This window comes from Aspergillus fumigatus, chromosome 5 (assembly GCF_000002655.1).
Source record: "Aspergillus fumigatus Af293 chromosome 5, whole genome shotgun sequence".
NCBI classification, from domain to species: domain Eukaryota; kingdom Fungi; phylum Ascomycota; class Eurotiomycetes; order Eurotiales; family Aspergillaceae; genus Aspergillus; species Aspergillus fumigatus.
In genome coordinates this window covers 541,835-560,350 of record NC_007198.1, presented here as the reverse complement: position 1 = coordinate 560,350, position 18,516 = coordinate 541,835, and the positions used below count along the sequence as shown (strand labels likewise).

The 18,516-nt window shown below is 51.5% G+C and overlaps 5 protein-coding genes across 5 annotated transcripts; 4 read left to right on the top strand and 1 right to left on the bottom strand.

The window, feature by feature from the left end:
• Nucleotides 1-64: 64 nt before the first annotated feature.
• AFUA_5G02180 (cysteine synthase A) lies at nt 65-1,344 on the bottom strand (the record flags this gene model as incomplete). The annotated part of the gene is made up of 2 exons (XM_743031.2): nt 1,136-1,344; nt 65-1,062 (listed from the first exon to the last, which is right to left on the bottom strand). Exons 1-2 carry the CDS (start codon nt 1,251-1,253, stop codon nt 65-67), a joined length of 1,116 nt encoding a protein of 371 aa, XP_748124.1. The 5' UTR covers nt 1,254-1,344.
• A 316-nt stretch (nt 1,345-1,660) lies between these two features.
• On the top strand, nt 1,661-5,907 carry AFUA_5G02170 (condensin subunit YCG1). Its single transcript, XM_743032.2, has 2 exons — nt 1,661-3,946; nt 4,013-5,907. The coding sequence occupies exons 1-2, from the start codon at nt 1,865-1,867 to the stop codon at nt 5,291-5,293; spliced, it is 3,363 nt and encodes a 1,120-aa protein (XP_748125.1). The 5' UTR covers nt 1,661-1,864; the 3' UTR covers nt 5,294-5,907.
• A 1,828-nt stretch (nt 5,908-7,735) lies between these two features.
• On the top strand, nt 7,736-11,354 carry AFUA_5G02160 (putative RNA binding protein (Arp)). The gene is made up of 4 exons (XM_743033.2): nt 7,736-8,298; nt 8,449-8,506; nt 8,670-9,376; nt 9,438-11,354. Exons 1-4 carry the CDS (start codon nt 8,143-8,145, stop codon nt 10,356-10,358), a joined length of 1,842 nt encoding a protein of 613 aa, XP_748126.1. The 5' UTR covers nt 7,736-8,142; the 3' UTR covers nt 10,359-11,354.
• A 451-nt stretch (nt 11,355-11,805) lies between these two features.
• On the top strand, nt 11,806-12,716 carry pre6 (proteasome core particle subunit alpha 4; the record flags this gene model as incomplete). Its single annotated transcript, XM_743034.1, has 3 exons — nt 11,806-11,824; nt 11,903-12,290; nt 12,368-12,716. 3 exons carry the CDS (start codon nt 11,806-11,808, stop codon nt 12,714-12,716), a joined length of 756 nt encoding a protein of 251 aa, XP_748127.1.
• Nucleotides 12,717-13,170: 454 nt separating this feature from the next.
• AFUA_5G02140 (putative inositol polyphosphate phosphatase) lies at nt 13,171-18,474 on the top strand. Its single transcript, XM_743035.2, has 7 exons — nt 13,171-13,193; nt 13,286-14,491; nt 14,556-16,884; nt 16,940-17,149; nt 17,203-17,462; nt 17,514-18,181; nt 18,231-18,474. Exons 2-7 carry the CDS (start codon nt 14,444-14,446, stop codon nt 18,307-18,309), a joined length of 3,594 nt encoding a protein of 1,197 aa, XP_748128.1. The 5' UTR covers nt 13,171-13,193; nt 13,286-14,443; the 3' UTR covers nt 18,310-18,474.
• Nucleotides 18,475-18,516: the final 42 nt, after the last annotated feature.

The following is an 18,516-nucleotide window of genomic DNA, read 5'->3' as shown; positions in this document are numbered from 1 at the left end:
TTGAAGACAGACATAACGTAAATCGTAAGTATATTGCACTTGTCTATACTACACATACAGCCAATCATGGCAACACAACGTATTTCTCCAGGTGCTTAGGGATCGAGCTCCTGAGGCCCTTGCTCTGAAGCCAAGTGTTGGAGAAAAGCCGGTCAGCATACCGGTAAGCACCATCGCACAGGATGGTCACCACATTGCTACCCTTGGGGAGCTGCTCAGCGACCTCTTTGGCGGCGACAACGTTGAGCGCGGAGCTAGCGCCCAGGTAGAGGCCCTCCTCATCAAGGCAGCGGTATACCATCTCAATGGACTTTTCGTCGCTGATGGTGAGCGACCCGTCGAGCAGATCGATGTCGGGCTTCAGGTTGTCGGTGACACGGCCCTGTCCAATGCCCTCCGTGATACTGCTTCCACTTCGCTCGATCAGGTTGCCGCCGCTCTGGATGTAGCTGTGGAGAACACTGCCTGGAGGATCGGCAAGGAAGCACTTCACGCGGCCATCGCTGGCGGTCTTGAGGTACCGTGTGATACCAGCAAGAGTGCCTCCTGTTCCGGTAGCACATGTGAACGCATCGACCTTTCCATCAGTTTGAGCCCAGATCTCGGGTCCAGTGGTCTCAATGTGGGCTTGGCGGTTGGCGGTGTTGTCGAACTGGTTCGTCCATACGGCATTTTCCAGCGACTCGGCATGTCTGCGCGCCTGGTGGTTGTAATTCTGAGGGTTGTCAAATGCAACAGCGGGCACAGGATAGACCTCGGCACCTAGAAGACGCAGCAGGTCGATCTTACCCTGCGACTGAGTGTTGGGCATGTAGATAACAAGCTTGTAGCCCTTGGATCGACACACATGCGCCAAACCAATACCGGTGTTGCCAGCCGTTCCCTCAACGACTGTGCCGCCTGGTTTCAAAAGACCTTTCTCTTCGGCATCTTTGACAACGAATAGCGCAGCACGGTCCTTGACGCTACCACCGGGGTTCTGGAACTCGGCCTTGCCGAAGATATTGCGTCCGGTTTCCTCAGAGAGTCGCTTTAGTCGGATGAGAGGGGTGTTTCCAATAGCTGCAAGTACGGAGGCAGATTAGCATGCTGCATTGCCCTATCACCGTAAGATGTGCATTGCGGTATCCTATACCTTCCGTCAACCCGTTCACGACGCCCTGAGCTCTCGATACCCGCTCATGGTAAGCGGTCGATGCCTCCACGGCGCGGAGGGCGGTTGTGCCAAACCGGCGTACACTTTGTCGAAACATGCTTCCCAGTAGACGACAGGTACTCCACGACACCCGTTCAACGGTATGCACGCCGGAAAAAGACAAAATGACTTGCGAGTCTAAGAACCCCAGATTCTCGGACGCCGAAGATCGGCATTAGTCATCTTTGGTCACGTGAACTATGGCGTGATGAGGTTTCTAACAAGTAGTTGGGCGTAATGAAGCCAGCCATTTCTTCCTCTGTTGAGTTCGTCTTCGCAATACAACATAGGCCTTACAATGCCGCTGATATGAGAAGATTCCAAGCAAAACAGTCTGTTTCGTGGCTAAGTGGTCGTTCCTGTAGATGCATGGTTGTATACCTTCAGAAATACGTAGATGTATGAAAACCACGTATCCAGAGCCCTAGCCCTTATCTTAGTGCTTCCCGTTTTGGGCTGTTTGTTTATCCTTTGGCCCCGTGACAGCGATCTGCCTTAGGGAGTGGTACCTCCGTGCTGGTGAAAGACGACGTCTATCTTGACTACGATTGGTATCTAGTCACACAACTAATACTGTACAGCAATAAATGAGATGCAAATGACTGTCTGAGATGACCTAAGTCTTTTTTATTTGACAGAATTCCACGCCGTCCGTCACTATCAACCAAAATGCCTGGTCGAGTTTCCGCCCGTTCGACCTCTGCGCCAACACGCAGGTCATCGGCTCAGCCCTCAGCATCAGGAGGTCGCGCCGCGTCTGTGACCCCATCGTTTGTGATTCCAGAAGAACCTGCTCCGCCCGAAGCATCACCTAATCTACGTCGCGACATTTGTGTGATTTTCGCTGACGCTCAGCGTTCGACGACCGGCCACCGGAAACTTGTGGTACGATTAAGGAAGCTGCAGGAGATTTGCTGCGGGATTTCTAGGAAGACGAAGAAGGATGGAAAGGGCCCTGAGGTTCAGGAAGAACTTTTACTGCCGAGCGAAGAAACCATTCCGGAGAAGGAGTTCAACGTAGAGGTTGGTCGCTGCTTGCTGCGCATACTCCCGATCAAAAAGACCGAGCCGGTTGGCGATCGAATTCTGCGGTTTGTTGGAACTTTCCTCTCACATGCGACTGAGAAAGATACCGAAATCTTCGCTTCCGGAAATGACGAGGATGAAATGCAGAATATCATCGAGACCCCCACTGCCCGTCTGGCGACTCATCTGATCAGCGTTATTGTGCCGTTGTTGTCGGCAAAGGATAAGATCGTGCGTTTTCGTGCGACACAGATTGTCACCCACATCATCAATTCTCTCGACACAATCGATGATGATCTCTACCATACCATTCGACAAGGACTATTGAAACGGATTCGAGACAAGGAGCCCTCAGTGAGGGTCCAAGCGGTACTGGGACTCGGGCGCCTGGCAGGGAACGAAGAAGAAGATGACGATGATAACGACGATAGCTCCAAAGCCCTCCTCGAAAAGCTCATCGACATTATGCAGAATGACACAAGTGCTGAAGTGCGGAAGACCTTGTTGCTCAATCTGCCTCTAGTGCCCGCGACTCTCCCTTATCTGCTCGAACGTGCTCGAGATCTCGAAGCAACCACCCGACGAGCCTTATACTCCCGCTTACTCCCCACCCTGGGTGACTTCCGTCATTTGTCGCTTTCAATGAGAGAGAAACTTCTTCGCTGGGGTCTTCGAGACCGAGATGAAAGTGTTCGAAAGGCCACTGGAAAGCTGTTCTACGACCGCTGGATTGAAGACTGCGCTGGCACAAACAACGATTCCGAAAATGGTCCTTCCACGCAGCGCTCTCCCCCAAACATCCCGGCACTGCTGGAGTTGTTGGAAAGAATTGACGTCGTGAGCTCTGGGATGGATTCCGGAATTGCGCACGAGGCCATGGGCAGCTTCTGGGAGGGCCGCCCCGACTATCGAGAGGCGGTTGTCTTTGATGAGCCGTTCTGGGAATCCTTGACGGCCGAGTCAGCCTTTCTTCTACGATCCTTTAACGACTTCTGCCGTGTCGAGAACGAAGGAAAGTTTGATAGGCTTGCCGACGAGAAGATACCTGAGGTGACAGCCTTCGCGCATTTTTTGAAAAAATACATGACCGAGCTTCTGCAGAGGAAGAAAATGGCCAAGGATACTAGTGAAGCAAACGATGACGACACTGTTGAGAATGAATTTATCGTTGAACAACTATTGCATATCGCCATCACGCTGGACTACAGTGACGAGGTCGGCCGCCGGAAAATGTTCTCTCTCCTTCGCGAGTCCCTAGCCGTGCCCGAGCTACCTGAAGAGTGCACCAAACTCACTGTCGAGACTTTGAGATGTGTGTGCGGACCAGCGGCTGCAGCCGAGAGCGAATTCTGCAGCGTCGTTCTCGAAGCTATTGCCGAAGTCCACGACACTATTGCGACCGAAGATAGTTTTGTTTCGGCTAAGTCTGAAATCAGCGATGCAACCTCCAGCCGCCAACGGTCTGTAACCCCGGCAGACAGTGAAGCTGAAGTGCCCTTCAATAAGGAGGAGGCAAAGGCCAAAGTTCTGCGCGAGATCGTGGTCAATATGAAATGTCTGCATATTGCTCAATGTATGTTGCAAAATGTGGAAGGCAATCTGCAACAGAACATGAACCTGGTTACTATGCTCAACAATTTGGTCGTTCCAGCTGTTCGAAGCCACGAGGCCCCGATCCGCGAAAGAGGTCTAGTGTGCCTTGGTCTCTGCTGCTTGTTGGACAAGGTGAGTTTTCTACACATCAACATATTTCCCCAGCAGAGTGCTGACCATTACTTCCACCGTCCTTAGACCCTCGCCGAAGAGAATATGACGCTTTTCATCCACTGTTATAGCAAAGGCCATGAAGCTCTGCAGGTCACCGCTTTGCATATCTTATGTGATATCATAACGACGCACCCCTCGCTACTTGCCCCTGTCCCACAGTCTGACGGGGAAACCGTTTCACCGCCAGCATTTCAGAAGCCATTGATCAAGGTCTTCGCAAGAGCCCTGAAGGCTAACTCTCCGAACAGTGTTCAGGCCGCTGCCGCGACTGGCCTTTCAAAGTTATTGCTCACGAACACTTTTACGCCGTCTGGAGCAAACATTCCACAAGCCATTCAGGAGTATAACGAGTCCGCTGTGGAGACCCTCTTGCAATCGCTCATTGTGTCTTTCTTCCACCCACGTACTCGAGAGAACCCGGCCTTTAGACAGGCGTTGGCCTATTTCTTCCCTGTTTACTGCCATTCCCGCTTGGAGAATACCCAGCACATGCGAAAGGTGACCGTTCCCGTTATCCGTGCGGTCCTCAATGCGGCGGAGGAGTACTACTCCCTAGAAGCCGAGGAAGATAGTGATGGCGAGATTGATGAGACTGTTGGACAGAGGGAGCTGAAGGCTCTGATGGCAGGCGTCGTGGGCATGCTTGCGGAATGGACCGATGAGCGGAGAGTGGTGGGCCTGGGAGGAGAGAAGATTCTTGCAGGCGTTCCGACGAGCTCCAGCCCCTGTGGATTCGTACACTTGGCCCTAGTGAAAGATATTTTGGAGCGTGTTCTGGGAATCAGCACCGGTCCCAACCGGTGCTCCAAGGAAGAAAAGAAGCTTCTCTTCTCATTGTTGAGTAAGCTTTATATCTCGCCTCCTGTGGTACCATCGCGCTCTGGGTCTCGGATGCCGGAAGGCGATGATCAATTCCGCTCCAGCATCCAGAGTGCCAGTGGGGGCGAAATTTCCCCTGAGAATGTGGCTCTTGCCCAGGAAGTCAAGGAATTACTGGACGAAACCATCCAAGAAGGTGTCGCGGCCGAAGCAGCGGGTCGAAATGCGCTTGTGAAGGTCAAGAATGCTGTCCTCAAGCTTCTCGCAGCTGCGCAGGGCATCAGGTCCGACAGTGTCAGGCCGCGCGAAGGCACCGAGGAACCCGAAAGTGATGCCATGAGCATCCGCTCTGGCAGTGTCCAGCCATCCATAGAGCACCCAGGCAAACGCCGGCGGATGTTCTCAGTAGAGCCCAGCATTATGGAGGAGGATGAGAACGATGACAGTCGAGGAACAATCATCAAGTCTGAAGCTCACGACGACTGAGGGCATAGGCCCTTGGTGCTTGATTCAATTCTTTCTGTTGCCGGCGTTGAATGACGGTCATGGGTTGAGGATGGGATGGGTTATGACACGGTTATGAGGTTTCATGTAATTATTGATTTGGTCTATTGGTGTATATGACTGACGCTGCTTCATTCCAAATTATTGCACCTCTTGGTTTCTGAGATGATCTACCTACGATAACATTCTGTACGGTGGATCCTGACCACTGAGATATGTACGAGACACAAAAGTGCCCCCCGGATACGAGACTGCCTGATCAGGGCAATGGGACACTGCAAATATGAATTTTCTTGTGGAAGAAGTAGGCTGTCTTTGGTTAAATTTAATAACCTTCACGATCGGAATGGAGTTCTTCATAGACAGAGTATCTAGGCCAGAAATAGCTGCTTAGCAACCTATTTATCTTAGATAGTAACCTCCTCAATATTCCTCTAGCAGAACAAGCTGAATGAACTGCTCTAGCTTTGGACTGTTATACTTTATAAGTGACAGATAATAGGTGATAATAAAACATTAGATAAATAGCAACTGCTTACCAGTCAATGGTGCTGGTTTTACACTGGGGGTTATCTATATCAATAAAGATGTTATCTGTGAGACTGTGTGTGGGCTGTTATGACAGATTATACCCATCTTACGTGCATCTTTCTTTGGTAGGGTGCTTTAATAGATCTTAAAAAGAAAGTTCTATAGGACTGAGGGCTTTTCTTTTGTTCGACAGTAGCCACTAGGCATGCCCTATTTGAAATCTCAAGGAAATCTCATTCAGACAGGCTAGTTCCCACTGAACCCGCGCCGTCATGGTGCTCTTCATACTTGGGCCCTGGTAGGAGATGGTGCCAGCCTAATTTGCACGTAGTTAGAGAGATGAGATAACTTACAGGGTCTCCTTTGCACATCGACTTCCCCTCTTCGGTTATCAAACCACGCTCGCTGAATGATAGATATACTCTGAGCCTAACTTCCTCCTAACAATTCAAGAATAATATGCAAGGAATAGGAACAGGAGGTTGAATATTCTATTCTTCCTTGCCTTTGAAGATGTTAGCTTAACTGAGCTATTTCTATTGATTGTTTGCTTAGTTCGCAACTGGGACTTTGGAAATATTGCATTATTGTCACTTCGGATGGAGTAGTATAGTGGCCAACTCCCGGCTGGGATTTGGGATTTTTAATAACTAGCTCTAGACTGTCCTGCATGGTAACAAGAAATGCCTAGTTGAAGTTTCTCTCTAGCAGCTTCAAGATGTTACTGTAAACTGCATTATCTCCGGCGGCTTCCTGTGCAACTTGAATTAGAGCATTAAGATTGAACGAAACCTATCCGTTTTGCAGTTGCCGTTCATTCCAGACCCATCACTGAGCTGGATGGGTGTAGAGGTCCTCTACATTACAATGTCAAAATCTTGTGAGCATGCGAATTTACTGTCATGAGGCATTATACTGCTTTGCTTCAGAGGGTTCCCCTCTCTGCTTCCCAATAGGCAGTGGTCGCGAAATAATTGCGTGTAAACGTGGATAAATGATGATAGATAGAAAGACAGGTCTATTTTTGATTGTTTATGGCGTTTCAAGTGTAAATTTCCCCCAGACTGTAGGACTGTCATTCAGTCTCTAAGAATTCTAGCCACGGACGTTGTATTCCAGGGTCGGAAGGAATCTTTGCAGCAGCTGGGCAAGAAGCATGGCTCCATACAAGAAAGTATGTGGCTGTTCAGGAGGACTCGCAACAGGAAGTGATGGACGTGGAATCTAAGATTGATAAGATAGCTGGTCTTTGATTTCGTAAAGTATCAGTCTAAATATCCCAGTTCTCTAAAAGCTGCATTGACGCTGAACCATTGATAGTCTGGGAGGAAGATGGTGGCATGATACCAGCTGAGAAGACCTGGAAGCATAGATCTAGCTATCCTGGCTTATAGCCACAGAAAGAGAGATGCAGCCTGTGTAGTAACAGGTCGGGATAATTGCTCTTGCATATGCCAGTCACATAGTGACAACCCTCCCTATTTGTTATTCAACAGCAGCCGCCAACCCCTCATCTTACTTGGGATACTGTTGCTGACATTAATATGGAGTAGAAATAGGAGAAATGCATACCTGTCCAGCTTACGGAGAACTAAGCACTAGGCCATTCCAATCATTATAATCCACATGTTATTCTTCGCAACGCCATAACTTCCTAGAACCACAAGATAAAACTAATATCGCATAGCGTATCTAGAAGAATTGGGATTCATGATTACTTCTATTCTGATTCTTATTAGCTGCATTTCTGGTTTCTGTCATTCAATGCTTCAGTAGTCTATCTATCCATATGTGTCTACTCTGTACTGTCACCGGTGTATCTCCACTGCCTTTTCCCCTCAATCCCGAAACTTTTCTTTTTTTTCTATTTAATCTCGACGCTCCACCACACCACTAAGAAACCACCAAACGGACGGGTCCTTCACTACAGGCTGCCTACCTTAACTAAGGTACCTTGACCAACTACGGAGTACTGCTAGCTTGGCCTGGGGCCTTTCTCTTCCCTTCTCTCACCTCTCGGTCTCTCTCCTCTCAGTCTCCCCCTCCCCTCAATCCTACTTCTCCTAAGCCTTCACTTTCTTGTCCTTTTTTCTTTTTTTCTGCTTGTTCATTTTCTTATTTTTTTTTGTGTTTATATCTTGAATCACGACAGTTTATCTGGTCGTGATTTAAGGTCCTCTGCTTAACTTTGCAGAGACTTTTTTTGCCCACTACTTTCCCCCAATCCACTCCCGTTCCGTCCCCTTTCCCTCGCTGCTCCGTTGGCAGTGAGAGTGGAAAAGAAGACAACAATCTGAGCGATGGCAACCGTCTCAGCACCTACCCCTAAGCTGGATCGCTACATTGTCATCCACGTTGCAACCACCTGTGATGAACATGGCGTCTACGTCACCAAAGATTCTGCAGAGGTGATCGAATTGGGGTGGATTTTGCTGGATACCAAAACCTGCGAGGAGGTGGGTTCTACTCTTGTGAATCGACAACACTCGGCCTTTTTCCCTCTCCCCTCCTTGCGCCTCACTCCCCTTTTCCCTTCTAAGTGCCTAGGCCACCACCACCGCTGTTCGTCCGCCTGTCGCTGACCTGGACTTTTGTTCCCTCCTTAGCTTCATCGCGAAAGTGTTCTCGTCAAGCCCGTCAACACTCCCATTACGCCTCTTTGCAGTAAGTGCATCTTATGTTTTTTTTTTCTTCTCTTTTTTAATCCATTCATCTATCCAATTCCAACCGAACACGCGTTCTTGAATTTCCCACCCCCTGCTTCTCCACCGTTCCCATTCACTGGATGCATCAGTCCGTTGGTTCAATGGCTGACAGTGTCTGACAGCAAGCCTTACAACTCTGACATGGGAACACGTCCGCTCGGCAGGTACCTTCCGTGACGCAATCAACCGCTTCGATGCTTTTGCCCAGGAACACCTCATCAGCAAGAATCTCGAGTTCGCCTTTGTAACGTTGGATTCGTGGGATCTCCGAGTGCAGCTGCCCCGTGAGGCTCGTGACAAGGCTGTCGTCCTTCCCCCTTATCTTCAGCACTCCCGGACCTTTGACCTCCGCACCGAGTACCAAAGATGGCAGACCCACCACCCTGAGTCTCTCCCTTTCGGTCCCAGCTCGCTTTCCAATATCTGTGCTGCGCTTGAAGTTGAACCTGTCCAGTCCTCCGCTCCGATCAAACATAACCTCCCGTTCCACCTTCAGGCATTGGCCCCCGCCTCTCCTCGCCGGGCAATGGAGGAGGCCATCACTCTGGCTCGCGTTCTCCGCGGCTTGATTCGCAAGTCGCAGCCGCCACACGAGCACCCGGAAATCTTGACTCGACCCATGGATGCCAGAGCGGATGTTCGTGCCTTTTTGACAGAGCGCAGCAAGGTCCTCCATCTGAGCGGCCTGCCCCACGACACTACGCAGTCGGAATTGGAAAGCTGGTTCACCCAGTTTGGCGGTCGTCCAATCGCTTTCTGGACTCTCCGGACGCCGGATCAACACAAGCCCACTGGCACGGGCTTTGCCGTTTTCTCGTCCCACGAGGAGGTATGTACTCTTCAGCTTCTCCCTCTGTTTTCTACTGCATGATCCTGACATTAGATGGTAGGCTGCTGAAAGCCTCTGTATGAACGGCCGCGCCTTGAACGAGAAGGCCATCGAGGTTTCACCCTCATCCAGTCGTGTCCTGGACCGTGCGGCTGAGATCTTGACTCCCTTCCCGCCGTCCAAAAACCGTCCCAGACCCGGCGATTGGACCTGCCCCTCCTGTGGCTTCTCAAACTTCCAGCGCCGCACCGCTTGCTTCCGTTGCTCGTTCCCCGCAATGGCTGCGGCTCCTGACCCGATGGGTTATGGAGCTTACGGCTACGGTCCCCCATCCATGATGCCTTCGCACATGGCCCATGGCCACGGAATGGGCCACCCTCGTGGTATGGGTGGTAATGGTGGTGTGGTTCCCTTCCGTGCTGGTGATTGGAAGTGCGGTTCTGAGGGCTGCGGCTACCACAACTTCGCCAAGAACATCAACTGCTTGCGTTGCGGTGCTCCTCGCTCGGGGGCCGCTGTTGTCGCTGACTCTGCGTTCCCCTCCCCCATGGACCCTCCAGCTGGGTTCGGCATGGGCCCCAACTCCATGACCAGCACCCCTGCTCCTGGTCCCTTCACTTCGGCAGCCGGTGGATTTGGTGGGTTCAACCAGCAATTCGCAGCGCCCCCCAACAACTATGCTTTACCGTCGGGTCTTGGTAGCGCCCCTGGGGCCTATCCACCAATGGGTCAGATGAATGCCGCCTATGGCTCCACTAGTGCCTCACACACCACCTCGTCTTTCTCCAACCCTGCCACCCAGGCTGCTTTTAGTGGAGCTGATCACACCACCTCGACGAGCACCTCGAACGGCGGATTCTATGCGACAGATGGATCGAATGATCCCTTTGCCTTCCTTTCAACTGGTTTGGGCGGCTTGACCGTATCTGACGATGCCCACTCTCGCCGTAATGGCACTGGCGCCAGCAAGTCCCCTGCTTAAATAGAGCGGGAACACCTCTTTGGGTAACGACGAGACCATAGATGGTTTCTCATCCGCCCGATTCCCCCCTTGCCCCAGTGGTTTGTCAATATGGAGGTCTGAGTCTGTTGGGATATGTAACGGTTGATATTCGTTGAATGCGCGTTTGTATAAGGGAATCTGCAGTTCTGGTGCATTGGTTGGGAGGAGCAGGCCGGTAGCGTGTCGTCGTTTCATCCTCGTGTTTGTTTTTTTTTTTTTTTGTTAATCTTTCTCATTGTCTCGCAGCCTTTCTGGTCCACCACTTTTCGGCATGTTTTACTATTGCGTCTTTGGAAGCGATGTTTGAGGGTATAGAAAACTGTCTTCGGTACAGTCAATGGCAGATGGGCAAGGGGCGCTTTTATTCGTCGATTGTCCTCGACTGGTTTTGATCATCATCCTTCACTTTGGGTCGGTTTGAGCTTCGCGCATTGTTCTCATGGGGCATCTTTCGACGGAGCTTTTTTCTTCTCCAACCGCATGACTTCGCTCGAGCATTGCAACCAGTGGTGGACGCTCAAACTTGGCATTGCATTCTAGATATTGCTGTTTCTTCTGCACTCGGAATTACTGGAGAATCATGGTATTGATTACGGATGGGATACAATGGGATGGACTCTCGTTGGGGGTGTTGGGGTACTTCTTCTGCGTCAGCAAAATTTCATCACATTTGGGACACATGTGAGGCACAAAGATCGGGTATTGCGAGTGCAAGAAGATTGTTCTATGTCTATAATTCCTCTGTTCCCCTTACGTTGCCTTCTGGCCAACATTGTTTACAATATGAAAAGTCGATGTTATGCTGTAAACCAACCCTTGAGGATTACTTCGGAACCAGCACGATTGGATGCAATAAAGGTAGAAGATCGTCTGGGCTGAAGTCAGCTATCCCAAGCATTTGCGATAAAGATAGCATCATTGTCTCCAGTGAGGAAGAAGATAAAATGGCTGTTTAATGTGTTTGGACTGTCATATACCTGCCATGGAAGCTTGTGTCGATGTAGCAAATAGCCGCGCGCCAAGCGTCTGAGAGCTCTGAGGCAACTGCGGGACTCGCGTTCACCTCCATCCCGTCATCACCCCAAGGTCGGAGATACAATTCTCAGCTTTCTTTCAGTGAACTACATTACGAGCCATCCACTTCGATCCTCGCCAACCCTTTCTATCGCCATTGCCATTTCTTTCATTCCGTACCTATCTCCTTAGACGCAGCACCTCTCACAGCCCACAATGTCGGGATATGACCGAGCTCTTTCAGGTAAGGCAGCTTGGCTACCCAAGCTACTTGCATCATTGGTCTAGAGGACAGCTTATTCTGACAGAGATATAGTGTTCAGGTATGCTTTGGTATATGTTAGAGCTTTAGAAGCAGCTTTCTAACCATAGTAACAGCCCCGACGGGCACGTCTTCCAGGTGGAATATGCCATGGAAGCTGTGAAGCGAGGTAGGTCAATCTGCCTTCTGAAGCTCCCGAACTTGGTTCTGTTTAACCCTCACGCTGACGCGTCTCTGCGCTGAATAGGAACCTGCGCTGTCGGAGTCAAGGGCAAAGATGTCGTCGTCCTGGGTTGCGAGAAGCGGTCTGCCCTCAAGCTCCAAGATACCCGCATTACACCATCGAAGATTGCCCAGCTGGACAACCACGCCGTTCTCGCTTTTGCCGGACTGAACGCCGACGCCCGTATTCTCATTGACAAGGCCAGATTAGAAGCCCAGTCGCACAGACTGACCGTCGAGGACCCCGTTACTATTGAATACATCACCAAATACATTGCTAGTGTGCAGCAGCGGTACACACAGAGCGGCGGTGTCCGGCCTTTTGGTATCAGTACTCTGGTTGTAGGATTCGATCCAAATGATAAGGTGCCTCGACTATACATGACCGAGCCTTCGGGGATCTACTCTGCTTGGTATGTGGCTTCTTGGCTGGGAGGCGAGTGATTTGGTTGCGTTAGGGACGTTGCTGACTTGGATACTTGCTCTACAGGAAAGCAAATGCTATTGGTCGTTCCAGCAAGACTGTGCGCGAGTTCCTTGAGCGGAATCACCAGGACGATATGGACCGGGAACAGACGATCCAGCTTACCATCAAGTCGCTGCTGGAGGTGGTGCAGACCGGCGCCAAGAACATCGAGGTGGCTATCATGGCCCCCGGTAAGACGATCGAGATGTTGCCGGACGACCAGATCGAGGCCTACGTCAAGAGTATAGAGACGGAGAAGCAAGAGGAGGCCGCGAAAAAGAAGACTGGCCGGACCGGAACCACAACGGCGGCCATCCTGACGCGGCCCGGTGGCGGAGAGACTGGGGAGTCGACCCGGGAGTCGGCCGACTGAGACTCTCTACGGGACATGTGCAACTACGAGACCTAACTACAACTTTTCACCTTCAAATTCATGAGACTTGCGCAGCGTCATGGTCCCGAGGAATGTGCACTATATTCTAGAACCAACGAGTGTGCAACGGGTAATCTATGGTGAATCTGTTGGGATGCGGAGAATATGCAAGCATTAGATCGTAATTTTCGTAAACCATCGTGACCGATACAACTCAGCCTAGCCGATCCGATATATCCTTGAAATTGAATATCGACTTTTCCTTGTGTTCCCGTACACGATCGTCCTTGATCATTCTGAAGCGTGAAAAGTCAGCCCCATCCATCGACCGCATGCAACGTCTCAGAAGCAGCACCAGATAGAAGAAACATACCTAGAATCAATCCGAGCATCTTCACCCTCAACCTGCAACGCAGCCTTGGGCGTCACAGCTTCGATCACAAAATGGTTATCGCAGTGCGGGCAATACTCGTCACTATCGTAAACATCAGCACCTGACATCCTCGCCTGAGGGTTCCGAGTCACGAGCGCACTCCCGGGCAACCCTCGGCCATTTAGCATGCACGCACCTCTCGTCAAACTCCGTCGCGTCCTTTCGGAAACACTTCTTGCACTTTTTACAGGCGAATGTCTGGCGATTACGGTTTAGAATAGGTTGATTTTGCGGGTAACAGGGGTTGTGGGTGTGGGAAGTACCATTTCGGTGGATTTGGTGAGCGGGTGGGTTTCCTGTTCGAGGTGGCATTCGGCGCAGTCGAACCATTTTCGGCCTGGGGGGATGAGGATGGTGAGCATTGAGGATAGCTATGGCTTTTGCAAATGCGTCTGGTCTGGTGTATGTTGCTTACAGCAGGGAGAGCGGATGGCTACTTGGGCGTTGAGGATGTGTTTGCTGTGCGGTGGTTAGAGGGAGTAGCCATAAGGTGGTGGGTGGTGATGGAATGGACTGACCACATTGTGAGGTGTAAATGAGAGTGATATGGATATGGAATGGGAGTATGGGAGGACTGTATGTGTATGCTCTACTCTGGAGAGAGCTTGACTAGATGATTGATAGAGATTAAGCAGAAGAAAGAAGCTAAAAATTAAGGCCACCCGCCGTCTTGGCTGATAGAATCGAAGTTCGGAGTATGGACGGAGGTATGGTCAAGTAATGGATCGGTGCGCAGTTGTTAGGTTATCGTGGTCATCGTATGGATTGATATTCAGAAGAGATAGATCTTCATTCCCTTCCTTTTCATCTCTGATCTTTGCTCTTCTACTGCTGTGTTTCTTTCCTAGATTGATGCTCCCCCCTCTCTCCTCCTCGACCCCCACTTGTTAATCGTCATCCCTTTGACTCTCCACACGCTTTTGCACTGCCCCCTGTCTCCATCTGGTCGATCTTCATTCTCGCCTTTCCCACGAGTGCTCATCTCGCTATTATCTAAGTATAAATCCAGCTGCGGCTTAGAATCTTCGTCAGATGACTTCTGGACGGTCATTTCTCCTGCTCTGTTTCCTTTCTCAATCCGTTCTCGCTCATTTATACCCAACGATCTGCACCTGACTTCTTGACTTGCCCGCCACCATATTTACTTCCAGTCTCTTCTCGGCTACTTGTCCCGACTCTCAATACCGAACGTCGACATAGAATAACATTGCACCGGACGCATCGTTCGAGATTGGACAACGGCCTATGATTCATATCTTCCCGCCCTTCCTGCGCGCGATCTCTCGTTGTGGTCATGGAGGGAAGCGGCAAGGACAAGGACGGCACGGATAACGCTCCCATTGTATGAGTTGCGCGTCCTGTACGAGTGTCTGAGCAACTTTCACTGATCCTAATAATTTCCGCAGAGACCGGTTTCCTCCCTTCTATCACATTTCGAGAACCTGTCCCATCGCCGATCACCATCCGCCTTTACAGCTACTAGTCCGCATGATTCGACTCCCTTTCTGAGGACGCCCGAACCTGTCGACGAAGTGCGCTCCGCGCGCGCTTCTCTCGACCTTCCTCGGGCTCAATCCCCATGGAATGCGACGGCCAAACCTCAGAATGCCCAGCGGTACGATCGGACAAATGGCGGATTTTCACGGCGAAGCGGCTCCCCGGGAAGATCTCCAGGCAGGAGGCAGAGCAGACCCATGTCGATGAACTTCCACTCGTCACCGCAACTGGCACCGACTTTAACGGTTGACTCGCCGCGATCACCTCCGCGGGGATTTGGGTCCCAAAACCATACTGAGCGTACCATCAACTCCAGGATGTCCCGCAGTCCGCCGGACCCGTCTCGGGGCTCGTTGCCGCCGCCGACCAACCGACCGACAACGCCCAGTTCCTCGACATTCCAGCATCTGCCTGGTCATCTATCGCCAGCGCATTCTCATTCGGGGAGCTTCATCGGTGAGAGTCCACCCGATCGAAAGCAAAAAAGCTCTTCGTTGCCTCCGCCCATCGATCGAGCGGAGAAGCCGAAGGTCCCTGCAAAGCCGGCAGCCTTAGCTTCTCTTGAGGGCGCAACTCTGGCACTGAAACCGGAGAAGACAACGTCGGAGGATCGGATATCACCGTTCAGCACGCCCCCAGGCAGTCCCGAGAAGCCGTCCGTCAAGCCATCATCGTGTGGACGTCCGCAGATGCCACGCTCCCCTTCTCGGCCGGTGACTGAACCCCCAAGCCGCCAATCATTCGATGACAGGGGCCCTGTGTCGTCTGCGCATGCTCTTCGGGATGCGCGCGAGCTTGGCTTTTCGCGGAGGAGACCCATCCCGGAACCGACGCGGGACATGAAACCATTGATGGTACAGGTCCCACCACATTCAATGAAGCAGACGGAGCCTTTGTCGGCTGCGCCGCTGTCAGCTCGCAGGCTCCAAGCCACCGATGCTCCCACCGAGCCTCCCAGCCTCCCGCCACGACATTCGTCCTTGGCGCGAAGGAGTGGCGCATCTCCGTCTAGGCCGTCGCCTCATCTGGAGGGCTCTTCGCATCCTGAACCATCGCCTAGACCGCAATCATTCCAACCGCCCCCCAGGGAGAACCAGACTCCCCTGCAAATACACCGACAGCCGTCGTTCTCCAGAGACGCCAAGCCAGGGCAGGCGTCTTCTGTTCCTGAACGGCAGTTGGCCCGCGCGGACACATTCGGACAGGATCCCGTGGACGAACCGGCAATCTCGCGAACTGACTATCCTGACGCATCGACCACTAATCGTCGACCGCCCCTACTCAAGAACGGACCAAGGGAAATCCATACAAGATATGACACTCGTTTGATGGATGTATGCGGTAGGCATGTGTGTACAACAGGTTATTTGACCCGGGTATGGGATCTCACGAACGGAGAACAAATCATGAGTCTCAGCCACGGTGAGACTGTCAAGAGTCTATCGATAGCATTCAAGCCAGGTACTGGCCTGGAAGATGAGGGTCAGCGGCTATGGCTGGGCATGAGCACGGGAGAAATCCATGAAGTGGACATTTCCACTCGTTCGATTGTAGCAACACGCTTCTATCCCTCGCGCCGTGAGGTGATCAAGATCCTCCGTCATAAGAAGGAGATGTGGACCCTTGACGACGAGGGACGATTGCTTGTCTGGCCGCCGGACGAGTCTGGGACTCCGAATCTTCAGTACAGCTACCACAACCCCTATGACCGAGTCGCCCGGGGACATACATTCTCGCTGGTCGTCGGAGACACATTATGGCTGGCAACCGGCAAGGAAGTTCACGTATATCGGCCAAACGCTCGTGACGATGTCTCATTTAAGGTCTTGAAAAAACCTCTGGGCTCGCAGCACACTGGCGATGTCACGTCCGGTATCTACACGACTCGAGATGGGGGACGTGTGTATATGGGCCATGCGGATGGCAAGGTTACCGTGTACTCTTCCACAGATTACGCTTGTCTAGCAGTCGTCAATGTAAGCGTTTACAAGATCAACTGCTTAGGTGTGGTTGGTGATTATCTTTGGGCGGCCTATAAGACGGGCATGATCTATGTCTACGACACGAGGACCAACCCATGGATAGTTAAGAAGGATTGGCGAGCTCATGACGGTCCAGTCTCTAGCTTCTTACTGGATTTCAGTAGTGTCTGGACCATGAACCGGCTGCAGGTGACCTCGTTAGGAGACGACAATTGCATTCGTCTCTGGGATGGAATGCTGGAGGATGATTGGCTGGGTAAGTTGATATTCTGCAGGTCCGATGGACGAAAAGCGAAAACTAACGTCAACAGAAACTCGCATGCAGAGCAGAGATGTAGAATTCTGCAAGTTCCGTGAGATCTCGGCAGCCATTGTAACTTGGAACGCTGGCGCGTCTACGCCAGGTAGTGTCCGCTCCAGCAACTTCATTCAGGAGGCAATTCATCCCGAGAATCCACCCGAGATTTTGGTCTTCGGCTTCCAAGAGCTTGTAGATCTTGAGAATAAGAAAATCACAGCCAGTGAGTAGAAGTCTGGGCTGCCTCACGTGTGAGTTTCACTGATTCGTCTATAGAGAGCTTGTTGTTAGGAAGCAAGAAGAAAGACGGCGGAGAGAAAGAACATATGAGCCGTCAGTACCGGGTATGGATGGAGCATCTGACTCGTTGTATCAACGACTGCATGCCCCTCGAGGAGTCGTACGTCCTTCTTCATTCAGCGAATCTCATTGGGCTTTTTACCTGCGTCTTTGTTAAGCACAAGGAGCGGCAGCGGATCAAGAACATCGGTGCTGCAGAGGTGAAGCGGGGTATGGGAGGATTGCACGGAAACAAGGTACGTATATGAGGTACTGCGTTGATTTTGGTCCGGTTGCTGATTGCACAGGGTGCCCTGATTCTTCGCTTCATCCTAGACGATAGTTCTCTCTGCTTCGTGAATTGCCATTTAGCAGCCGGGCAGTCGCAAACGGCTCACCGCAACAATGACATTGCAGCCATTCTCGAGTCCGAAGTGCTTCCAGTAGAGAATAGCCTTACCACTCGGGCAAACCACTTTGTCAGCGGTGGTGATGGAACAATGATTATGGATCATGAGATTTGCATTCTGAACGGTGATCTCAATTACCGAATCGACTCGATCCCACGGAATGTGATCATCGAGGACATTCGCAACAACAACCTCGCAAAGTTGCTTGAGCGAGACCAACTGCTCGCATCGCGACGCAAAAACCCTGGTTTCCGACTCCGGTCATTCACGGAGGCGCCCATCACGTTCGCGCCGACGTACAAGTACGACGTCGGCACGGACGAATACGACTCGAGTGAGAAGAAACGGTCCCCCGCGTGGTGCGATCGCGTACTCTACAGGGGGCTAGGTCGGATTAAGCAGTTGGATTACCGACGACATGAGGTCCGAGCCTCCGACCATCGGCCTGTAAGCGCATCATTCAAGCTCCGCGTCAAGACTGTGTTGCCGCAAGAGCGTGCCGCGGTGTGGGAATCATGTCAACAGGAATTCCAGAAAGAGAAGCGCAGGCTGGCTTCTGAAGCTAGGTGAGCTATTCCCACTGTCTTTCTGTCCAGGCTTTACTAACGTGTGTAGCATTGAATACCTGATTAGCGTCCTGGGGACAGATCCTCAGCAGGCGCGAGCTTTGATTTTAGGCACGGGCAGTCCATGAGCCGTTGCTTGATATTCGTCTATTGTCTCTGCATTTTCTTGCATGGCATTTCTTCCGTGGTGATCGCTTCTTTGGACAGGTAAAAAGTTGGTCAGGGAGTGAAGTGTATAAGACGGGTTGCTGTGTCTATGGTGTTGCTGCTGTGCTTGCTGTGCTTGCTGTGCTATTGTTGTTGTTGTACGACTAATGATTCACGATAGACATGTA

Bases quoted from the DNA above. Each gene is read 5' to 3' on its own strand.
- AFUA_5G02170 (XM_743032.2), top strand. From the start codon at position 1,865: ATGCCTGGTCGAGTTTCCGCCCGTTCGACCTCTGCGCCAACACGCAGG. The intron at 3,947-4,012 runs GTGAGTTTTCTA...CACCGTCCTTAG, and splicing joins TCTGCTGCTTGTTGGACAAG to ACCCTCGCCGAAGAGAATAT.
- AFUA_5G02160 (XM_743033.2), top strand. From the start codon at position 8,143: ATGGCAACCGTCTCAGCACCTACCCCTAAGCTGGATCGCTACATTGTC. The intron at 8,507-8,669 runs GTAAGTGCATCT...AGTGTCTGACAG, and splicing joins TCCCATTACGCCTCTTTGCA to CAAGCCTTACAACTCTGACA. The intron at 9,377-9,437 runs GTATGTACTCTT...ATTAGATGGTAG, and splicing joins TTTTCTCGTCCCACGAGGAG to GCTGCTGAAAGCCTCTGTAT.
- AFUA_5G02140 (XM_743035.2), top strand. From the start codon at position 14,444: ATGGAGGGAAGCGGCAAGGACAAGGACGGCACGGATAACGCTCCCATT. The intron at 17,150-17,202 runs GTGAGTAGAAGT...ATTCGTCTATAG, and splicing joins GAATAAGAAAATCACAGCCA to AGAGCTTGTTGTTAGGAAGC. The intron at 18,182-18,230 runs GTGAGCTATTCC...TAACGTGTGTAG, and splicing joins AGGCTGGCTTCTGAAGCTAG to CATTGAATACCTGATTAGCG.